This window comes from Corvus brachyrhynchos, unplaced genomic scaffold (assembly GCF_000691975.1).
Source record: "Corvus brachyrhynchos isolate BGI_N302 unplaced genomic scaffold, ASM69197v1 scaffold12, whole genome shotgun sequence".
NCBI classification, from domain to species: Eukaryota; Metazoa; Chordata; class Aves; order Passeriformes; family Corvidae; genus Corvus; species Corvus brachyrhynchos.
The window spans coordinates 1899419-1922320 of NW_008237885.1; the positions used below are offsets into that span (position 1 = coordinate 1899419).

General features: G+C 40.1%; 1 protein-coding gene across 2 annotated transcripts in view; it reads left to right on the top strand.

The window, feature by feature from the left end:
* The first annotated feature begins 12539 nt into the window (after positions 1-12539).
* ABCC4 (ATP binding cassette subfamily C member 4) overlaps positions 12540-22902 on the top strand; it is a 135602-nt gene continuing 125239 nt past the window's right edge. For both annotated transcript variants that reach the window (XM_017732634.1, XM_017732635.1), the window contains exons 1-6: positions 12540-12580; positions 12661-12771; positions 14918-15038; positions 15684-15908; positions 20179-20268; positions 21468-21631. In XM_017732634.1, coding sequence (XP_017588123.1) covers positions 12555-12580; positions 12661-12771; positions 14918-15038; positions 15684-15908; positions 20179-20268; positions 21468-21631 — 737 coding nt within the window. In that variant the 5' untranslated portion in view covers positions 12540-12554. The remainder of the gene's footprint in view (positions 12581-12660; positions 12772-14917; positions 15039-15683; positions 15909-20178; positions 20269-21467; positions 21632-22902) is intronic.

The window sequence follows — 22902 nt, forward strand, 5'->3', positions numbered from 1 at the left end:
GGGGCCTGCCTATCTCGGGCACGGCAGCGCTCAGCCGGGCGGGCGGCGCCGGGCGCGGCCCCGTCACCCCCTCCGAGCACGTGTTTTGGTTCCCTCGGTAGCTGCGGGGAGGACAGGAGCCTCTTCTTCTTCCTGGCCCGGACTGGGTGCAGGGCTGTTCCCAGGGGTTGTTCTGCTTCTCCATTTGCATAACGGGTCGCGGGCAGGGATTGCTCATCCCGGCGAGGCGTGCCGGGCTCGCCTTCCGCGTGGGGCTTTCCCCTCCAGCAGTGAGGTGGTTTCTGACCCGCATAGCTACGTGAGAACTTCCCTGTGCAAGGGATGGCTGGACATCATCCTGGCTGCTCTCACCCACACTTCTGCTGCCTCTGCTCCGGAGGGGCTTGGGTGTCACAGAGCAAAGGCTGGCAGGGTTGCCACAAACTTTACGGGATCAGATGGCTGCCACCAATGGCAGAGTTAGTGCTTGGTCTCTTACTAGTGGGGACTTCGGCCTAATTATACATCTGTACTCTAAGACATGAGGAATTGCAGCTCAACATTTTAGTTGCTTTGAAATGTAGTAGGAAAAGATGTGCAAAGTAGAACGGGAGAGCACCAAGCTTGTTTGTCGTAGCAGATCCCATTTGGAAGAGCACTTACAGGGAAAGCAGAGAAAGCCCTTACCCTGCTTCGCCTGCCATAGCTTGAACCAGGGTGCACATGCTGTGTGGTGAAGGAGGGGGAAAGAAGAGAGGGCATGGCAGGTGACGTTCTTTTTTTGGAAGCCTCTGAAACACAAAAAACTCTTTGATTCCATAAGCAGCTCCGAGCAGGTGCAGAAGTCCCTTTTGTAAGGTAGGGGGATTTTAAAAACTTAACTAAACATATTTTTCAGTCAAGAATATGTCCTCAGAGGTACTATGTGCAAAAAGAAAGAAAGAAAACAAATAAATAATTAATTAAAAAGGCAGCTTGTATGCTTGTGCAAAACTCCCTGTGTTCAGCGTTTAGACTTTTACTTTGACATCAGGGATGCCCATGTTGAAAACAGCTTTGTTGTGAAATCCAGGCAGAATGGGATGAACCTAAGTTGGCCATGCGGCATTCCAGGACTGCTTCTGGTCTGTTCCCTTCCCCTTCCTGGGATCTTGTGGTGTTACTGGTAGTTCTGCCAAAACCAATCCAGCTAGATGTGAAAAAGGAAGCATGCAGTGCTCGTAGCCAGCTTTCTGACTCCTCCTATCATTCTTTTTTTAGGCCTTCTGTATCACTCTGCTTGTGTTGTAGAGAAGCATTCAACAGCGACAGTGAAGTACCTTAATTTCCCTAGTTTTAGGCATGCACCTGAAAGGCTCCTTTTACTCCAGATGTGTTTGTAGGTTCTTATTTTGCAAAGGGAAAAGTAGGTGGAAATCTGTGCTTGGGGGATGACAGATCTGCCGGAAGCCCAGAGATCGGCCATGACTTCAGACTTCACAGTCAGATGCTGGAATACAACCATAGTGCTGCTTTGGAAAAGGTTTAGTGGAGCATGTAAACCTTTAGAATTTTCCCAATGTCCTGTTTTTCAGGCTTTTATAGCAGTGTAATTCACAGCAGTGAAAATAGCCTTCTAAAGTCTTGTCTCTTACCTGTGCTGCATGTGATCATGACTAGCATCGGTATATCCTTGTTATTTACTAGTCAACAAGCATTAGTGTTCTCTGGGTGAAAATTTCAGCTGAAATGATACCTTCAGTGGGGTAAATTGAATAAGCAGGGGCTATCAGTTTTCTGCAAGTTAATAGTGTTTTACATGAAATTCAGGGAGTGTTAAAACACCCTCTCATTTAGCTGTAAAGCTAACTTTAAGGGTAGCTCTAAGAATTACTCTCCCTTTCTACAAAGAGTGTAGCATCTCACAGCTGTGTGAGTACTGCTTCATTTTAGCTGCTATCTTACACAGGACTTTCATCTGGAGAACTGGGCAAACAGTGCTTGAGGAAGGCCATCCTGGGAGTAGCAGCAGCCACCACCCTGTGGTTGCTGGACTGTGCCTGCCCTGCTCTCCACATTCCAGGTGTTGGCTGCTTGTTGTCAATGAGGGTAAAAAGTACAGCATTGCACGTAGCGGGGCAAAGGTCCTTCTTATTTTTATTTTGTTTATATTTTTTACAAAAGTGCAATTTTGCCATTGTAAGGAACCACCTCCCATTTGTTGCCAGTGGTACAGAATAAAAGCTTACATTATTGCCTGGTGTAAATAGGATCAAACTCATGGGAGAAAAGAAGTCATGTTTTCATTGAGTTATAAAACTCAGGTAATGAGTGTGTAGGCTGAAGAGACATTCTTCTCCCATTGTTCAAAGCTTGTCTTCTTGCTTTTAGGTTGTGACTTTGGCAAGTATGAGCTTGATGAACATTAAACACACTAGCAGTACATTAATGAGAAAGAGGAGCATCTGGATTGTGCGTTAATGTTGTTACTTTTATAATGCATCCCTTGTGTAATGTTACAAGAATGAAAACAATTTATGACAGAAGTATGAAGATCAGGAGAGTTGCAAAATATTCTTTTTTACATGTCCTTCACTGAATTACCTATATTAACATAGGTTTATCAAAGCCCAAATTGGTCGTCTGGATGTTTCAGATATTACTGTAACTCCTGACTTTCAGAGTCACGATTTCCATGGTCACCAAACTTTTTAAGGCCCGGGCTGGTATTTCAGTTATAGTTTGGAGTGCTTGGGTGTATTTCTGATTTATTTCATCCATGTTGTTAGCTTGTTGGTGTTTTTATTGCTGGCTCAACTTGCTGGTGAGAATGAGGACTCTGAAGGACGGATAGGAGGATTTGCTTTCTTTTTAAGGTTTGTCCAAGGAAGAGAGAATTCAGTCCAGTGTATTTTGTGTTCAAACAGTTATTCAGCTGTAGAAAGTTTAGGAATTGAAAAAGTCTTATAGCTCCCATGCTTTCTGCAGTTGAGAATAGCACTTTTTCCATCTTTTTTTCCAATGTGGGTGGTGGGGAGTATTAAATTAATAACTTTAGACGGTAAGAATATTTCTCATTTCTAGCCATTAACCCATCTTTGAGATTGCACGTTCGTTAAGTAGGAAGTGTATCTTTATTTGCTTAGAGTATTTGTTCCCTTGAGTTACTAAAGATGTTTTTCCTATACAGCAGTTGAATTTTTATGCCTTCTGCTATTTGGACATGAAATCCACTTTAATGTAAAGATGCAAAACATAGGCTTTGATTAAATTTTTGAAAAGTTATTTTGAAAAATAACTTTTATCCTGTTAACATCATGAGAAGCAGGGCAAGCTGGAACACCCTGGAAAGAGTATCCAGTGTTTTTGTGCAGAGAAGTAAAAGAAGTTAAAGTCCTTCTAAATTTCATATAAATTTACAATTTAGTCTTAATAATAATAATAATAGTAATTACTTACCTGTCACAGACTCACCATGACTATGACAAGTCTTTGGGTTTTTTGGAGCATGGAACGCTGTCATCATCCTCAGGCTAGATGCCTTTTCACATCATGACTTGACATGTGGCAATTGCCATTACAGTAACAGCATTAAAACATGATCTGAAAATTTGCTCCAAGGCATCTACAGAGTTGTTATTCCAAGGAATAAGTCAATGATTGGTTTATCATTACCTGTTAGTGTCTGGCAGCACTGTCTTTGACTTACTATGTGTGTGCTTTAGGGAAAATGAAAAAAAACTAAGTCTCCATGGACCTGACATGAAGTGCTGTGGGAGAGAAGAGTAAAAGAAAAATCTTCATCTTTGGGTTTAAGTGTGAATTGAATGGGGTAAGCATAGACATGTAAATCCCAGGACTTTAAGGGAGGACTGCACAATATGTAGCTGCTTCTCTGACCAAATGCAGTCATGTCATAGATCTCTCTTGTAGCAGTGTAAATAGCTACACACCTTACTTTACTTCTTCCTCCTCTCTCAGTGCATCAGTTAGAATTGGAAAGGCCACTGACTGATGTCATTGGATTTCTCAGTAAGCCTGAGTATTGCCTTCTTGTCTGTCTTCAAAAGTCCTTCTTGCCTTGCGTTGAAAGAAGGTATGGAAAGAATTCATCACTGTTCTTGGATATTTCAACTGGACTGCAGCAGTGCCACCAGTAAAACTGGTTTGTGTTCTTACTGTGTCAGTGAATAGATTTGACTGTGAGGATTTTACATTTACTTAACATGAAAATACCAGGCTTTGTAACTTGCCTGGGATCTTGCTGATATCTAGTGAATTTCCACTGTCAATACCTGAAATTGCTGGTGGTGATGCCACTTTATAAAGATCTCTGAGGTAGCTAACTTTAAGTTCATTTTGATTTACTGGTGCAGGACAGTTGTGGTACGATAAGAAACTCTGAAGAAATATGTAAGCATCTTCAGTATATATAAACAGAAAACACATTTTCTGTACCCGGAGATTAAAATCACACTTGCTTCTCTTTTTCTCCTGCTTGAAAGAAGACTGAGGATCATACATGCAACTTTTTTTTTAAAGATAATGCCTTGTTTGTTCATTTATCAGGTATTTAATGTCCTGCTGTCAAATTTGAATAATTTGCTCTCTTGAGCTGCTGCATTAATTTTTAAGTTTTGCATGTTTATTTGCAAGATGGCTGTATTATGCAAAAGAAAATACTTGAAAAATATTGTTTATGAGCTAGTAAAGTTAAAATATGTGGATAAAGAGTGCTAAATAGATTATATGGATTATGACAAGTGTGTATAAACTGTTGAAATGTTAGCATTTGCTATCTACTGTAAATATCTGTGCTTAGATATGCAATTAGATGAACTGTTAAGAGTATAATGAAACACAGACTATTTGGCTTTGGAATGCTTATGTAAAGCCTGCAGTGTCATTTATGAGAGAAAATGTCTTTTAATTCCTGCAAAACTTCAAAATTAAGATTATGTCATGTTGGTTTTGTCTTCCTTTTGAAAAATAATTTCCCTATCCTGCTTCTAGAAAAGTAGGCCTTATGTAGAGTGGAAGAGGGAGATAACCCAATTAGATTTTGGGAGTGGAAGGTTGAAAAGAGCTGTCATCTTTTTTATTTTGTTTTGTATCCCTGGCACCCAACCACTTGTCATAACAGTGGGAACTCACAGAGCATTTTAATTCTCCCTATTTCCATTGCTTGTCAGAAAGGATGTAAATACAGAAATTACCACCATTAGGTCCTTCTTCAGTGAGTAACTACTAAAGTTTATTTTTATAAGTCACAATCTTCCGACCTTTACAGCAAATCTTTGGTATTCTGGTATTTTTCTTGGCATGTGGTTGCTGGGTTTGGAATTGATATTTTAAGGATAGTCTTTGGAATGCTGCAGGTACAGGTTATGCCACTCCACTCTTCCCTGCCTCCAGGTCTTGCAGAAAATGTTAGTTGCGGTGTGCTCCCCACTTCTTCTTGCCATGTCTGTGCTTCTTGCTGTCTGAAATACCAGGAAGCATGTTAGATTAACAAGGTAATTTTGTACCTGGCTGATCAACAGCATGAAAACAGCCTGCAGTAAATGTAGTCAAATACCAGTTGTGTTACTGTCAGCATCAGACAGGGGGTGTCAGCAGCTTAGCTGCTTACACTGTGCTGTGGAAAAGCAGCTGCTTGGAAGATGAGATGGAGCTGGGTATCAAAGGTTATAAATACAGTTGGTATTGAAACTGAAAGCCTGAAGGGCGTTTTTGAGTTAATATGGCTTTGAAGTAATTTCATTGTATTCCTATTTTTTCCTTCTGTAAGCAATGAGAAAATCTGCTGTTTAAGCCACAGTAAGCTAGGGAGGGAAGTTGCAACCAAAACACCAGTTGAAAAGCATCTGAAGAAGAAATACCAGACTTCTCTGTTTACTTTATTACTTGTGGACGACTGCCTTTGTAAGGGGAAGTGGGAGAAGGCAGCTTACTAATGAGAATGGATGAACATGTGAAATAGAGAGGTTTAAAAAAAATCACATGATGACTACGATCTGTTGCTAGGGCATTTATGAATTCTTGCAAAGTAACTCTGGAGACTGTCAGTGTGTGTGTCCTTTCTATACATCTCATCCCAGCAGTGATCCTCTGGACTGAGAGCAAGCATGTAGCAGTGCTGAATTACACTGCTGGGTTAAACCACGAAGGTTGGTAATGAAAAGTACAATGAGGCAGGCAGGCTCCTGAGGTAAACCAGGGAGAATAAGCAACGTGCATTATTATCCAAATGACCTGTGAGTAAACCCCATTTATTTTACCAAAAAAGCCATCTCCAAAGTAGGTGATTAAAGAGAAAGAAATATGTGTTACTTTGCAGCTTAGTTATTGAAGTAGTGCTTCCAAGCTGCTCAAGGGAGACAAAATCCTAGTGTTATGGAAGAATTTGAGTAAACAAAGACTCTCCTGTGCAACTGTTGAAAAATAACTGGACATTGAGTGTAAACAGATGATGCTTGTAATGTAATGCACAAATAAGCTTAAGAGGAATGGAGAAAATGCAGTTTGTAAACCACCTCTTTAAGGAATTAGTTGATGATGGTATACCGCACGTGGCTTTGACTGGGTGCTGTAAAATCATCCAGAAATTAAACTTGTGCTTCTTATTACAAATAAACGTTTTCCTAATCAGAAAAGCAGTCTGTGTAGTCTCTTTTTTTCTGACTTGTCCTGTGATAAAGCAGGAGCTCTTGTAAAACTGGTGAGAACAGAATTTTGCACTTGTGCAGAGGAAGGTCCTGTAATATGCAAGTGACTGTGGGGTGATTGTTGTGTGGCTGGTCAAGGCAATTGAGACCTCTGGGTGCGCCCAGGGCCCTGACAGACACATCCTTTAATCTTAGGACATTTTTTATTTGTGTCAGGTTTGTAATATAATTGCAAATGCTTCTTGGCTGGTGTTTTTAGAGAGACTTTATCAGTTAATGAAGAACTTGCAGTGTATGCTTGGGTTTCTAGAAAGTTCTGCAGGCCTCCTGTGCAGTGTGAGAATGGTACTCTCTTGAGTATTTGCAAGCATGAGATGATATAAATCCTGCAGGTACAGCAGGTCCCATCCCTGGGTTAATGAACCAGTTGAGCTGGAGACTGCTATTAGTTTCATATACCTATCTGTAATGTATTTCTTCCTTGGCTGATAGGAAATTATTTTGGGATGATAGGAAATCTAATTTACAAGCTTTCTCGTTTGGGAAATTCTATTTCATGTATGAAGCAGAATAGCATGAGTAGCCTTAATGATCCTGCCTTTTGGATAGCAGGGCCTGTTTTCCTTACATGGTATCTTTGAAGAAGGGGATGGCTTCTCTTAGGAGGGTAAGCAAACACTGTCTTAGTTTTTTCTGCAGATCTTAGAGACTTTCCAAAATCTTGGTGGAGTTGCTCTCATAACAATTGGTAAAAATTGGACTTTCCTGAGCAACCAAGTAAATTGTGGCTGGTTGACTGTGTTGTAATCTTTAAGGGTGTGTAATGTCAGGGCCCAGGAGTAGGGAAATGCAGGAAGTTGAATGTTTATATTGTGGTCTTTGTGTATCTGCTGGTTCAGAAATGAATCACTTTCTTTTTTTATCAGTGCCCAAGGTACTGCTGCGGAGGTGAAAAGCCTTTTGGGGTCAGAACAGCGATTTACTGTTTTGCAGTTGGCTGTCTCTGGGTTTGCACCAGGTTATAGAGTGATATTTTAATTTATTTTTTTAATCTTTATTCCTAGTGACATCAGTATTCTGGCAGTAGCAGGGACTTATTCTGGGCATATTTCCAGACTGATGTCTTTGATCAGCTAATCGTTTTGATAGAACAGAGGCATTCCCAGCAGAACACAAGGTACTCAGGATTCTTACAGATACTCACATTTTTATATGTAGGTCATGCTAGGAAGAATTTGGGCTAAGCTCTTTGAAAGGCATCATGTGAACCCTATGTTTTGAAAGAGTAACTAAAATGAGGCAATGTGTAAGAAAAAAAAAAATTAAAAATTCTTAGCAAACAGGAAGGTACCTGGAAAAAGTAAAGACAGTGTCTAAGGAGTCTGGTTCATATTTAAGTTGAATAGCTTCTTCAGAAAGAAATCCAGAAATGCGGTGTGAGTCTTACCTCCCCAGCACGTTGTTCCTCTCTTCTGGTAAAACAGATTGGTATTGAGCCCATCACTGGGGTCAGAGAAGGGGTTTGCATGACTGTCTGTGTATTTCCTCAATTTCTTTAGTTTAGTGTATTACTGTAGCTTTTTTATTAAAGAATAATACAGTTTGCACAGGTTCTGTTTTCGTAACAAATGCTTTTTTTTTTTTTTGTGAGCTCTTTTTAATAGAAAAAAAAGAACTATTTTTTTTCTTGAAGAGATCAGTGTTAGGTGATCTCTGTTCGGACAAAAGACATACCGCTCTAACGAGTAGTCTTCCTTCATGGCTCCATTGGGGTTTCAGGGATGCTATTTATGTAGGCCTTTGCTTTTATTTGTGAGCTTCCTCTAACGGTCTCTGACAGCACTCTAATTTAACTGAGCCTTCAGGCCAGAGAAGGGCGTGGTTGGTTTGCTTGTTACAAGTGTGTGACTTGGGCAACAGCAGGCTTTGTGAAATGATAGGTTGGTCTCAGTTCTGCTGTGAGTGCAGGGAATTCCACAGGGCATACTCTTCATGTGGCGTTCAGGTGGAAACTTTTAATTTAACGACTGAGTATGAACATGTGCTAAGGCTTCTGTCTGGAAGTAGACCTTCCAGCATAAAGTTCAGGATGCATCAGTGAAATGGTGATGCTCAAACTCTTCTTGCTGCAGTTAGAGTTTGCAGAAGACCTCATTCTTGGGATAAAAGCCCTTCAAGGACTAAGCATAATTTGAAAGAAAAATGTTTAACCTTCTTCTAAAGGTCTTCAAGTATACTTCAGTAGCACAACATACTGTTAAAAGCTTTTGTACTCCTGAGATCTCCATAGCAGTAGCTCTTGAAGATGAGTATTTTGGGGGACACTAATCAGAAAGCTCAACACTGGGTGATTTTTAAATTTTTGGGTTTTTTAATACATTTTTTTCCCCCTAACCTTACAGAAATGTGGACTTGAGCTGAGTCTTTGCCATGTTGTCCATTATAGTAAATGAGCCACCAAATGAATTACTACAGTTTTCTGCTTACTCTGGATTGGTTTTCCTTGCCTTTTTTAAATGTTAACATAATAGTAGTGCACTGTGTTACTCTTTTCAATGCTGTGGTTTTAACTAATGGAAAAAAATGGAGAAACCCTGAAGTTGCACTAGGTCTCACTGGAACTAATAATTAGTCTGACAGCCTTGAGACATCTGGCAGTTTTAACCCTGCACTATCATCTCTCATCCGCTACTTAAATGTTTTTCAAATTCAGTCACACTGTATATACAGTGCGGAGACGGGGGGACAAGGGATTTACTGCAAACTAAGAACTCCTCAGTGGAGGTGGGCATATCACCAGTGAGTTGTTTCGAGAGTTTAAGGACGAAGGATAAACTAGGTGGCTCTTACAGTCCTGTACACTTGAGAGTGTTGTCTTGCAGCTGGTTACTTTGCACATGGACTGCACATCTGTGGTCAGCACTTTCTGCTCTTGGCTGTAGTATGGAATCAAATGCCATCAGGATAGAGCAGTTGCCTTCAGCAGAAGCGTTGTTCCATTATTCTTCCTGTTGCCTGCCTGTAGTTTTTCCAAGAGTGTAAGTAGAGGAATGGTGTTCCACTGAGTAACATTAATAGCGTTATTTTTATTTTTTAAAACTGTATATTTATAAAGTCTATTTCTAAAGTGTCTTTTGTTTTCCTCTGTGCACTCTGCTACGTGGAGAAAAGTACTATTCAGCACTGCTGAAGCCACAGTTGGGGTCTTGAATCCAGTTCTGGGTCCCCAGTACAAGAGAGACATGGACATACTGGAGAGAGCACAGCGAAGGGTCACAAGAATTATTAAGGGTTTGGAGCATCTCTTCTGGGAGGAAAGGCTGAGAGAGCTGGAACTGTTTGTCCTGGAGAGGAGAAGACCAGGGGGATATCATCAATGTAGATAAATATGTGAGGGGAGGGTGCGAGGTGGGCAGAGCCAGGCTCTTCTCAGTGTGTCCAGGAACAGGACCAGAGGCAGTGGGGCACAAACTGAGTAACTAGAGGTTCCCTCTGAACATCAGGAAACACTTTGCTGTGAGGGTGATTGAGCACTGTCGTAGGCTGCCTGGAGAGGTTATGAAGTCTCCTTGGAGATCTTCAAAAGCTGTGTGGACAATGTCCTGGACAATCAGCTCCAGGTGGCCCTCCTTGAGCAGCAGGGGTTGGACCTCCAGATGCCCCTTCTCACACAAACCCAGCCTTTCTGTGATTCTGTAATAAACATCCTATTTATGTTCCTTGTTAAATGTCAGAACCGGTTTTGTTTTCACCACGTTGGCAGCAGTAGCCAATGAAATCTCATAACCATTTCCATAGATGGGAGTAGGATTTATCCCTATATTTTCCTGAAAGGGCTGCCTCGTCCTGATTCTCATGCTAGGGGAAAGATAATTCTAGCCTCTCTGTCTGGATGGATACATCATAGGCTAATACTGATGTTGCAAGAGGAGGAACACTGGGTATCAGCCTCAGTCAATTGAAGTCTGCAGATTTTTCCCATGACTGTCTGTCCTGGAGCAAACAGTCTCTCTCATCCAGCAGGCAGAAATTACTTGAATGGCTTTGAGGTTATTTGCCTCATACCTGCTTTTTACCTGTGGTCAGCTGCAAGAACTGAGGTCAAAGAAGAAATGTTTCAGTGGAGCAGATTCCTTGTGTCAAACCAGGCAGAAGTTCTGCTGCTGGTTGGAGCAGTTGGTGTTTGAGAGCTTTTATCAGGACCTGGGGGGAAGTTGTGACAGTAATTTGGGCCCTGTTGCTATTTAACCATGAAGTCCAAGCAACAGACTTGTCTGACAAGTACTTTTCTAGTTGTACCTTTAACATACATTTAGGAGTCAACAGCTCACATAAACAAATCTTCAGTACTCTCTCCAAGAGTTTAAAAAGGGCTGTTAGGCATCAAAGGTGCTACTCTAAGGATAGAGACTTAATTTTTTGAATGAGTCACAAAAACACTGTGCTAACATGCTGAGTAGTGAGGGAAAAACACTATATAATCCCAGTTGTTACTTGCAGTTGTGCCATGGAGCCTGGGAAGAAGGTTTTTACAACAGTGCTGTCTTTGAAGAAGCTCTCTGAGCCCCCTCTCTAGGGTTCCACCTGCCCATCCACCCTCTCTAAAATTAGCCAACAACCTTCTTGTAAGCCAGTGTATACAAAGTTTAATTGTAACATGCCTGAGCAAGAAATGTAGAGATAGTTGATGCATATTCATAACCACTGTTTTGGTTGTGAATAAATAAATACCTTCGTTGTAAACCACCCCAGTTTTGAATTCTCACTTGTAGGTCTTCCAGAAAATAATACATTTCACCTAGCACACCACCCGTTCTTCTAAGAACTGCGTTGGTGAAGCTGGGGAATAATTATCAGAAACTAAGCAGCAGTTAAGAACTTTTCACAGGCAATTGAGGTAAGACAGACAGCTTGCCTTGAGTGCAAGAGTATTTTTTCCAAAACAGATCGGTCCCTGACTTCTCAATTTTGATGGTGTTCACCAGCTGAGAAAGTACTTTCAGGAAATAAGCCTTAGAGCCAAAATTCATGTCTCCTGGAAACAAAATACCACAAATTCAGTAGAGAGACAAACAAAGTGGAAAACTGCAAGTTCCCTAACTCCATTGTTCCCACTGAGCCATGCCTGTTTTGCATATCATTCCCTTTTTCTTCGTCTCATGGACAGTTTGGTCACTTGTGCTTTATGCCATACAACCCTCACTCTGTGGAGCACAACTGGAAACTGTTTGGAGTTCCCTGATGTGTTTCAGGCTTGGAGAAGGATCTAGGTGCATAAAATATAGTCTCACTGTTCCCTGACAATTGGTCTATTTAATCTAACAGAATACAAATCTATAGTACTGCTACTATAATTTACCTTCAAAGTGCTCTCATAAAATACTGAGCTTTTAAGAATCTTTCCACTGAGGAAGCTGAGCTGCTAGACAGTGTTTTCCTTTTTTTGAACCTACATAAACACTGTGTCAGTGTGCTTCTGTTTATATTTCCAAACATAAGTAAGATACAGTAATAATCCATTATTTTCCCATTTTTACATTTCAGTGATCGTCTGTAATTTACTGACCTTTAATACTTGTCAAGATGTCAGTTGAATAGCAGCTAGTTTTCTCCTCAAGTAAAGGTTACAAAAAATGTCTTTTAGTATGCATTACAATTTTATTTACAGCTGTCAATATTTTAATAGTTGGATTAAGTTCTGGTTTTTTCCTTAATATTTAAAGGAATGCTATTTTTCCTTGAGTATAAGGAAACACTGTAAGAAAACAATTGTCTTAAGGCCAAGAAGGGTTATGCTGGCTGTCTGGATGCCTGGGAGTAAGGTGCTATGGGCATAAAGAGAAGGGAAGTGAGAAGTGCTTTCCCATTTGCAAGATAGGGGCTGACTTAATTCTTAGATAAAAGTGCAGTGAAATTTGTGGCTGTTGAATGATTCAGAAGGAGGAAAGAAGGGGGTAAAAGAATTAAATGAATATGTAAATAAATTACTCTTTTGGTGTGCTGATCAGTTTACTAATAATTTGTATTTAACTAGGTGGTTGAATCCCTTATTTATTACTGGGCATAAACGGAAGCTTCAAGAAGATGATATGTATAAAGTGCTGCCAGAAGATTCCTCAGAGAAGCTTGGAGAGGAATTGCAGTGGTAAGGAGAAAAATTATAGAATACTTTGGGTTGGAAGGGGCAATTGTTCTCTTTTATTGTATTAATGCTGGTGAAGGTAAAAAATCTTATTTCTATTCTAAAATTAAAAGAGGTTATTGTAAAGTTTAACAAGGTTAAAGATGCTGAAGAATTAAGAGTAATAACAACTAAGAGAACTTGTTTACCATAGAAGCTTTTTAGTTTTTTTCAGGTTACACATAATGAAAGTGCATTAGTGTATTTCCATGATGTCGTTCATAATTAATTTGACACTTCGCAGAGTGCTTGGAAAAGACAACTTTGCATCAGCTGTGATGGTAGTAATCCTTAGTAAATGTCTGAGACTTCTGGTTTGGGGTAAAATAGCTGTGGAAACTTCAAATTGCTCTGTACAAAAGTGGAGAAAAAAGTTTTATATTTTATTTCTTCATTGTTTTTTTGTTTAGAGTGCAAATTGAATTCACAACCCTTTATATATCTGTTTATATAAATATATGTATGTTGAAAATACGCCACTCACTGGTAAAGTGGGTAAGATGGCTTGGACAGCTTAAAGCTTGCCTCTTGGAGGTGTTTTTATTTGGTTTTAAATAGTTTTTCATGGACTGTGTACCAGTTCATAGTGTTACAGACTCAGGGGGATCTATATTTTAATAGTAAAATACCTTCAGATAATAACTGTTCATGTAAATTGTCGTGAACCTTGCAACAGAGAGGATTTTTGTCTTCAAATAATGTTCTGCTAAATATAGTTAGAGGAAAAGATGTCTCCTTGTGAAAGGTGGCCTCTGTAATAAGAAAGTGTGGTCTTGCTGTTTCTTGCCTTTACACTGAAGGCAGAGCAGATGGACTTTCCTGATAGCTTGAATGGGATGAGAGACTCCTCAAGAAGCAAAAAGAATCCAGAAACGAAACGTTATGACCAGGTCTGACATCATCCTGCTCTGGCTAAATTAAGAAAGAGGGTTGGTGATAAGCTTATAGGAGTGGCCACTTTTAACATCTTTGTAGCTGGAGAGCTCTGCCAAATTCCATGGTTGTGTCTTGAAGCAGTTCAGGGACTTGGCTGTAGGGGAAGATGGACTCTTTCCAATGATTTTTATAGAAAAAGCACACCGTTGCATGAGTCAGGAAATGGTAGAAGAAAAAAGTGAGTGGTTTTTAATTCTTTAGTGTACTTGACCAAGAGGCAGAGAATATAATTCATAAGCAGCTGCCTAAGGAAGTAGTTTTTTCTCTTGAGCCAGTAAACCCCACAGAACCTACACAGTTTCTGTTTTCAAAGCATCTAGACAATAACTCTGTAATTCTTGTAACAAAAAAAAAAAAAAGAGGGTAAAAATAAAAAAATGTGTTCTTATCTGTGTGCTTTGAACTTCTGTGCTTTGTTGCAAAATAATTGGCCTTCATGCCTTAGACTCATTTCACTCCTCAAACTATCAAGGTCAGAGGTTTGGCAGAAAACACTTAGCCTTCAGAGAAGAAAGGGGGAGGATGCTGTCCGACAGCAGCATGTTTTAAGAAGTCTGCTTATATTGTGATACTTTCTTGTTAAAATAATGCTTGTTATTACTGTCTTCGGTTTTTGTGTGAACAAATTGTGTCTTACTTGTGGGTGGATGTGGTTATGGAAAGGTCTTTTCTGCTGATGAATCCTCGCCTTAAGAGAGATGTGCAGAGTGTTGGGTGACAAAATCCTCATCAAAGCATGTCTAGAAAAAAGAAAGGGCCAGACATGAGAAAGGGTTGGGCATCACAACTTCTCTGGGGAAGCACGGAGCATACTGATAGATAAAGACACTGTGCTGCCTCAGTTTCGTGCATGGTCAGGAGATCATATGATAATAGGCTGTTAATTAAGGTGAGTGGTGACTGAACAGAGAAGAAGAAATAAAGGAAGGGTTCCTCATCAGCAAATGTGTCAAGGGTGGTGAATTGTTTGTGATTAACCAAGAGCAAATAGGCCTATAATACTAAGTGTTTATGTGAATGAAAAGACATGATTATCTGTTAACTCCTTTTTAAAAATTTGATTTTATAAAGGTGATCAGGGCAATCTGGCTGTTAAGTGTTGAAAGTATTTTATTCTAGGAATTGTCTTGTGATTTTACTTCCTCCTCCAACATGTTTGCACTTTGTTTGACAGGTACTGGGATAAAGAGGTGCAAAAAGCAAAAAAGAGAGGAAAAACACCACATTTAACAAAAGCCATTATTCTGTGTTACTGGAAGTCGTATTTAGTTTTTGGAATTTTCACAATGATTGAGGTAAGTGGTGTAAAATGTCACAGGACCTACTTCTTGCCTAACAGCAGTGTGAAACTTGTCTTCTTAGATTGCAAGAAATGTACTGGTGGCTTCATCCTGGACTGCTCAGAGAACCTGGTAATGTTCTCAGAAAGGTAAAACAGAGCTATAGCCCTGTAGAGACCGAAAAACTGAGTCATAACTGCAGGATTATGGAAGTGGAACAGAGCTGATTTCAATGCATTACTTTTGAGACATTGCAAACCACTGACTTTCTTTGTAAGGCTTGTCTGTATTTTAGGTATCTGAGCAGGGTGCCCAGTAGAAAGAGGTTTTTTTGCTCTTTGTAAATGGCTGTAAAGGGGACACAGCATCTTTAAAAATGGAAGTGTAATACATACTCATGCAATTTTTATAACATCAAAGGATCTTTTTGGTAATTGAGAGACTTCTCTTTGAAGTTCCAGCTAAATTTTAATGTGGAACATGGTTTTTTTGGATTATGTGTTGATAAAAATTGGCTTGACATTTTAGAGCACAATAAAGACAAAATAATAAGGGATATGACTTGCGGCAGTACTTGGCTCTTGTTTGCCTGTTTGCAAACTTGGCTAGCATGGGGTGATACGAAACTATTAATACTTTTCCCCCTTCTTTCTCTTTCAGGAAACCCTCAAAATAATTCAACCAATTCTTTTGGGAAAAATTATTAGTTATTTTGAAAAGTATGATTCCTCAGATGAGGTAGATTTGAATTGTGCATATTGGTACGCAGGTGCTCTGTCTGTGTGCACACTTATTCTGGCTATAATGCACCACTTATACTTCTATCATGTACAGAGGGCTGGCATGAAGCTGAGGGTAGCTATGTGTCACATGATTTATCGGAAGGTAAGCAAACCTGTTCACAGCTATATTTTGTATTTGACAGCTATTTTGTTAGGGGAGTTTAAAAATGCAGTTATTTATTGTGCTCATGGTTGCAATTCCATTGAAGTTACTCATTTGTAGAGACCTAATGCGTGTGTAACATGTCGGGCCTGAGATGTGTACATGTGCCTTTGATTTCTCTTTGGTGGCAAGGTGTCTGAATGACAGCTTCAGGCTTGCCTAGTGAAGGTGGTGAGTTAAATAGCCCTAAAGTCTTGGAGGAGCTGCTTTTTTTGCCTCCTGCTGCTGTTGGAGAGGGGCCCCCTCATTGCTCTTGGAAGCGTTGCGTGCTGGAGCTGTAAGAGGCATCAGCATAGAGGAGAGGAGCAGAGATCACAGGGAATGCTTGGCAGTTACTCAGCCTTGCAGTTTGATCCCAGGGGAGGGAGGATGTCATGCTTGGATGTCACCATCTGCTGCAGCACTCTCAGTTTCCTGGGAATTGCTTCACTGTCCAGATTTCCCCCCACTGCTGTTGTGGTTAATGGTGGGATTTATTTATATTTTATTCCATTGGTGCTGTAGAACTAGTAAGTTGTTTCCTTTGCAGATCAGAGGCTGCTCCCCTCACCTGGAGCATTCATCAGGTTCCCTCGGGGAGTGGCAGCAGTTCTGTGGAACTGCTACTTTCCCCTCCAGGCAGGCAGGGTTGCTTGGCATCTTCACCTTTAGTATCCCTCCTGTTTAAGGGGGAAGAGAGAGAGGAGCAGGCAGAAGAGACACAGTTCAGAATCAAATGGAATCCTAAAGGCAGGGAGTTCAGAGCTTTTTTAGTACTGTTTACTGGTTTTACTGTGGGAGTACTGCAGCCCTCCATTAAAACCTGTGAAATGTGAGAAGGGATGCATGTTCAGTGAGCCATGGTTTCTTTGCTGTCTCTGTGTCCTGATCAAGAAATAGCTGTCCTCAACTACAGATGGAGTCGAGGCTGCTGTCAGAGGGAAAGTGGAGCAAGAAAAGTTGAGTTTTACCTACAGGAAGGAGCTGAGCAACATCCAGGATGAAATGCTCTCCTTGATGTGCTCTGGGCAGCAAGCAACCCAGTTTTAAATGTCTGCCTCACTCTTCTGAAGCTGTTGGCAATACCCAAAATATGAGTCTGTCTGCTTCCAAGCAGGAAGTTGCTGCTGAGAATGCTGAAAGGGAAAATGCCCCATCTTTCTGTCTTTAGTGCTGCTGGAATAGTGACCTGCAATTTCAGATGTCAGCAGAGAAGTTTAATTGAAGAATTGGGACTGTACAGTTTCTTCGGAAAATAAAGAAATCCACATGATTTTAATCATTAAACATAGGTACCATCCACTTAACATAAACAACTTGTACTGCTGGTGTAGGTTGTGAAGTTTTCGGACAAAGCAGTAAAGTGAGGAGAGTAAAAATATCCCCATTTTAAGTGGTGATTACCTTCCATACACATATTTATTCTCTTCCTCTTTTGATACCTTAGAAAGGATCCTCTGGGAACTTGGCTCTAACGTGGCACAATGCTTTCTTGTACATAAACATCTCTCTAAGGTATTAATTTACCAAACTGATTATCAAAACAAAATTTATGAAAAATTTATATAGTGATGGTGTTTGTTGCTGAGTTGATACGGGCTTAGAAATGTTCATAATATGCACCCTTATTTCTAGAGATGGGATTAAATGGAAAATTAATCTGCCCTCATGTCTAAATGTTTACTCCTGAGGGTAAGGGTTGAGGTAACAGCAGGATATTGACAAACCTTTCTAATACTTTGTCTTCATTATGAGCTGCTTACAAATAGGTCATATTTTCTGTTTAACCTCATATAGGCTTTTGGAAGAAACTTGGGTGCTTATTAACCAGCTTCAGTGGAGTTTGTTAATTGCTGTAGAAAATAAAATCTTGGATTTGTGAGGCTAAATAGGTTCGATAAGAGAGCATTCTTAATGGAGAACTTCAAGTGTTTGTAATTCTTAAGTTTTAGACCCTTTTTCATTTCCTGGAAAGCTCAAATCTAAATTGCAAAAACCCTGTATTCAAACTCTTAAGATGTTTTGTGACCAGTAAGAAGTATTAGTGATGCACGTAGGAAACTTGTAACAAAAACGAAATCTGTCTCGTGATGACTCAGAATCTTATGTTTTGAAATCAAAGGCTACTTTTGGGAAACTGGTTTTTGCTGGTTTTTTTTTTTTTTTAAGACTTAGCCTTTTGAAATTTTTTGAGGTCAATGTACTGGCTTTACTGGAATTAGTTTTCCTCAGCTCATATGGGGCTATGTATCAGCCATAGTAGAAAGTGGAAGGTACCAAAACAGGACTTTTTGGTAGAAATCGGTTAGGAAAGTAAAACTGCTACTTTGCAGTCAAGACAGGTCCATTCAGACAGGAAAATGCAAGGCTTATTTCACTTAAGAAAAAAAAGAATCAAAACCAAGAAGGAAGCAGGGAAATATTAAAACTGCATTGCCGCTGATGATGGGAATGGCTCTTCACTGAGAAGACAAATCAGTCACAGATGAGCATCTTCCATTTGGCTCAGATGCTCGTGCGCTTCCTCCTGAGACTGTCTTGGTCAAAATGAACTGGACTCATAGAACCATACTGAATCTGATTTTGCTGCCTGTGTAGAAACAGCTAGGAAGAAGTGATTGTGTGGCAGGTCCAAGACAGACCCAGGCCGTGGGCCACTAGTGAGACACAGGCGCAGTCTTCTGATGGTTCAGGTGAACCTCAAGCAGCAGATACATTGTACAAGAGGTGCTGTAAACACATCCTGATGGGAAACTCCTCCAAATATGCCTCATGTGAACCCCTGTTGTTATGGTCCATGGATTTCTAACAGCTTTTCTCACAGCTTACCAACCTACCAACCTTAATGTGTGGTGTGGAGCAAACATGATGGCAACATGTCTGTCCTGCGGCATCATTACGTGCAGGCAGCTACCTGGGGGATTTCAGGTGGATGACAGACACGTGGCTTAAGACAGGGAATGAAGCAGTAATTTTCTCAAATAACTAAATCTGGTCTTTCATATACCCAGTATCCTAGATTTATTTTTGAAATGTCAGAGGAATTTCTTAGCGGAGTTTCAAATGTTTCTGCCTGCTGGTTTCAGTGAAGTTAGGGTTGGGATTCTCTCTGTGATTTAACAATATCTTTGTAACACAAAAGTGAGGTGCAAGAAATGTAAGGAACCTTGTTTGAAATTATGCTTTGAATAGTACTTTGATGGCTGATGTTCTACTTGTTTTAAAATACTGGAACAGTATTTGTGAAACAATCAATGCTTTTCAGGTTTGATTACTGGCCAAAAAGGAACCCTAATAATGTTTGGAGAGGGAGAAGTAGATGTGAACTGCCTAAAAATGCAAAGTGTTTTTGAGGAGTGAACTATTCCTGTACAGAAAAACACGTAACATGCTTTGTATATTTTTTTAAACTTGTGCTGCAAACCTGTGTTTTCTTTCTAGCAGGTGTAGAAGGAAGCAGGGTGTGTTATCAGTATTTTTGAGCAATTCCAGTTTGGATCTTTGCATTAAAGTTCGGACTGCATATTTCCAGATGTGATTGTTTTTTGGGGGGATGGGGAGGGGTGTATTTTATAAACACATACTATTTTCTACCAACTACCCTAAAAAAGGCTTGACATTTACTCCTCTTGTTTTTCATAGCATGTGCTAAACTTAATTTTATATAATTCAGAAAGGTTATGATTTTTCAAGAGTTACTGATTTGTAAAGGGACACTGATTTGCAAAGATAATCTAAAATTAATAACTTGAGGGGTTTTTGCCTTCTGTCAGATAAGTTGTTCAAAACAGAATTCTTGCAGTTGGCCAAACATTGTTCTGACTTCAATCTGGCCTTCAGGTGGAGTTTTCTGTTCCTGTTTTGTACAGACACTCATAGTGAGGGGGAGAGCAATGCACATGGAAAGTTACAGCTCTTTGCTTAGTGACTTCCTGTATTGGTATTTTCCTATTTTTAATCACTTCAAACATGAAGATAGGGCATTTTTATTCTCACAGTCCTTCCCTTGACTTTTTTTTTTAATACTCTTTTGTTTGGGACTTTGTTTAGGGTATTTAGTCTAACTCACATTTTATCTAAGGTTCTTAACATGCCCCAATACTCTCAGGCAAAAGTTGAGATGTGCCTTCAGCTTTAGCCCTGGTACTATATTTGTGTATTGAGTGTTCCATGTATAGGTGTACTGTGCTCTATAAGCTGTGATAATTTGACACTGTTCTGACTTTTTTAGGCACTTCGTCTCAGTAATGTAGCTATGGCAAAAACTACCACTGGTCAAATAGTAAACCTTCTGTCAAATGATGTGAACAAATTTGATCAGGTAAGAGGTATTTCACAGATCTTTCCAAGGAGCTGAAGAAATTGTGGGGTTGGAGTTAAGAAAGTTTTGTTTAAAACTGGTGATTAAATGTTTCTAATGAACATTTCTTTTAGTTGTTTGTTAAATGTAGAATGTTTTGTGTTGGAAGGGACCTTAAAGATCCAGCCTCCTGCCATGGGCAGGGACACCTTCCACTAGCAGGTTGCTCATAACCCCATCCCGCCTGACCTTGAACACTGCCAGGGATGGGGCATCCACAGCTTCTCTGCACCACGTTCCAGTGCCTCACCACCCTCACAGTAAAGAATTTCTTCCTAATATCTAACGTAAACCTATCCTCTTTGAATTTAAAGCTGTTCTCCCTTGTCCTATCACTACATGCCCTTTTCAAAGGTCCTCTCCAGCTTTCTTAGAGGCTCCCGTTAGGTACTGGAAGGTGCTGTAAGGTCTCCCCAGAGCCTTCTCTTCTGCAGGCTGAACAACCCCAACTCTCTCAGTCTCTCCTGAAAGGAGAGGTGCTGCAGCTCTCTGGTTATCTCTGTGGCCCTCCTCTGGATGTGCTCCAGTAGATCTGTGTCCATCAGAGCTGGATGCAGTACTCCAGACAGGGAGAATCCCCTCCTCACCCTGCTGGCCACGCTGCTTCTGATGCAGCCCAGGATGTGTTTGGCTTTCTGGGCTGCAAGCTCACAATGACATCTCATGTTGAACTTCTCATCCACCAACACCCCAAGTCCTTCTCCCCAGAACTGTTCTCAGACCATTTTTCGCCCAGCCTGTATTTGTGTTTTGGATTACCACAATCCAGGTGCAGGACCTTATGCTTGACCTTGTTGAACTTCATGGGGGTCACATGGGCCTACCTCTCAAGCCTCCTCTGAATGGCATAATATGAATAAATATATTCTCTTAAATTATGGGAAGAAAAGTAGTTTCCCCCCTCCCCCTTTAGATATTTTCCTGCTGTTTTTCTAAGCTCAAAGAAATGTTGGTGCATGAACATAAAAAAATAATCTGCGTGGTAATTTGCTTACCTTCTGTACACCTCGATGTATGTTTACATCTCTGAATCTGGTACAGAATTCTCACTGGATGCTTGAGTACTTGCCCCAGGCAGAAATACTTCCTAAATGTTACTAGGGGTTTAATTTGTTAGCTAAGATGAGAAGCTAATTTTTGGTTCTGAACTATTTGTTTAGGTAACAATTTTCTTGCATTTCTTGTGGGCTGGACCACTTCAAGCTGTAGCAGTAACAGTACTTCTCTGGATGGAAATAGGCCCATCATGTCTTGCTGGAATGGCTGTTCTGATTATTCTTCTTCCTGTGCAGACCTGCATTGGGAGGCTTTTTTCTTCCCTCAGGTAAGGCTGGGTGTTTTGGGTTGTAGCTGTTTTCTGTGCTGGATTTTAATATGTGCATATTGGGTGGAGGCAGAGTATCAGCTTGTGTCTGGTGATATTTTCTGCAGTGTCTTTTATCTTTCCTAATGTTTTTTATAGTTGCTAATGTGAGATGTCTGAATTCCAGATCATAGACTTGAAGTGATCTGTCTTTCAAACATGCTGAAAATATCTGCTACTCATTAGCTATCCAGTATGTTAAAAGAGTCTTGACTACTTCTGTAGCTACCTTGCTGTAGATCTTGGCATAGAATTGTGAAACTTGAGCTTTGCCTTCCTGCAGTGATTCTTAGGGAGTGGTTACTCCAAAGGTGGTGAGCTCTGTTCTGTGTGACTTACTGGGGTGATACAGGAGTTGCAGCAGAACACTCTGCAAGTTTCTTGTTCAAAGATCTTGCTCTCCATGACTATTATGCAGAGAGAAAAAAGGGGAAGGAAATGAGAGAGAAGGCTAGAAAAAAATTTATTGTGATGGTTTTGATGCCAGCTATGAGGTTTCCAGCTGCAAGGTTCTAGGCTGTGGAGATAAGAGTTTGCGGTAATTTTCCATTATCAGGCAAATTTAGTTTGTTTTTCTGTAACTTTGTGCTAAAAAAACCCAACGAGACTTGCCTCTGATGGGATTGTTGAGGCAAGTTCTTGCATCCATGTTTTCTGTTTCTTGTGTAATTAGCCATGCTTGACTTATATTATGACTTTATAAAAGGCTTTTGCATGTAATTGGAAGTATTTTTGTGTTCTTTACTCTGTACACATATGCTTAGGAGTGTTAGGCATCTTTCTTTGCATCTTTTGTCGAATGGGTTCCTTTTAGCTCTTTGGATAAGTAGAATTTCTTTTAGTGAGTTACTGTTTTCTTTTTGAAGTTGTATTTCAAGATAAGTTTTCTAGACATACTGAGCCTGGCATTGCCATTGCATGGCCAGATATGAAGAGAAAGCTGAGAATTATAAAATGAAAACAACTTGTAGACCTCTTTTATTTGTAACCATTGTGGTAGTCTTCAGTCATTATATTCATGTGCTGTTTCTCAAATAATGTTCAAGGGCTGTTTCTCAAGTAGTGATCCATTCAGAGTTCTCTGTCAAATTCTAAGGGCTTTTCTTTTTACGATAAAGCCTGTTTGTAGAACATTTACCATATGTTCTTAGCTGTTTATTTTCACTGCATGTGCAGTATGCACGCATAAGTATCAAGCTGCTTCAGTGTTGTTTTTCATTAGTTCTAAGTTT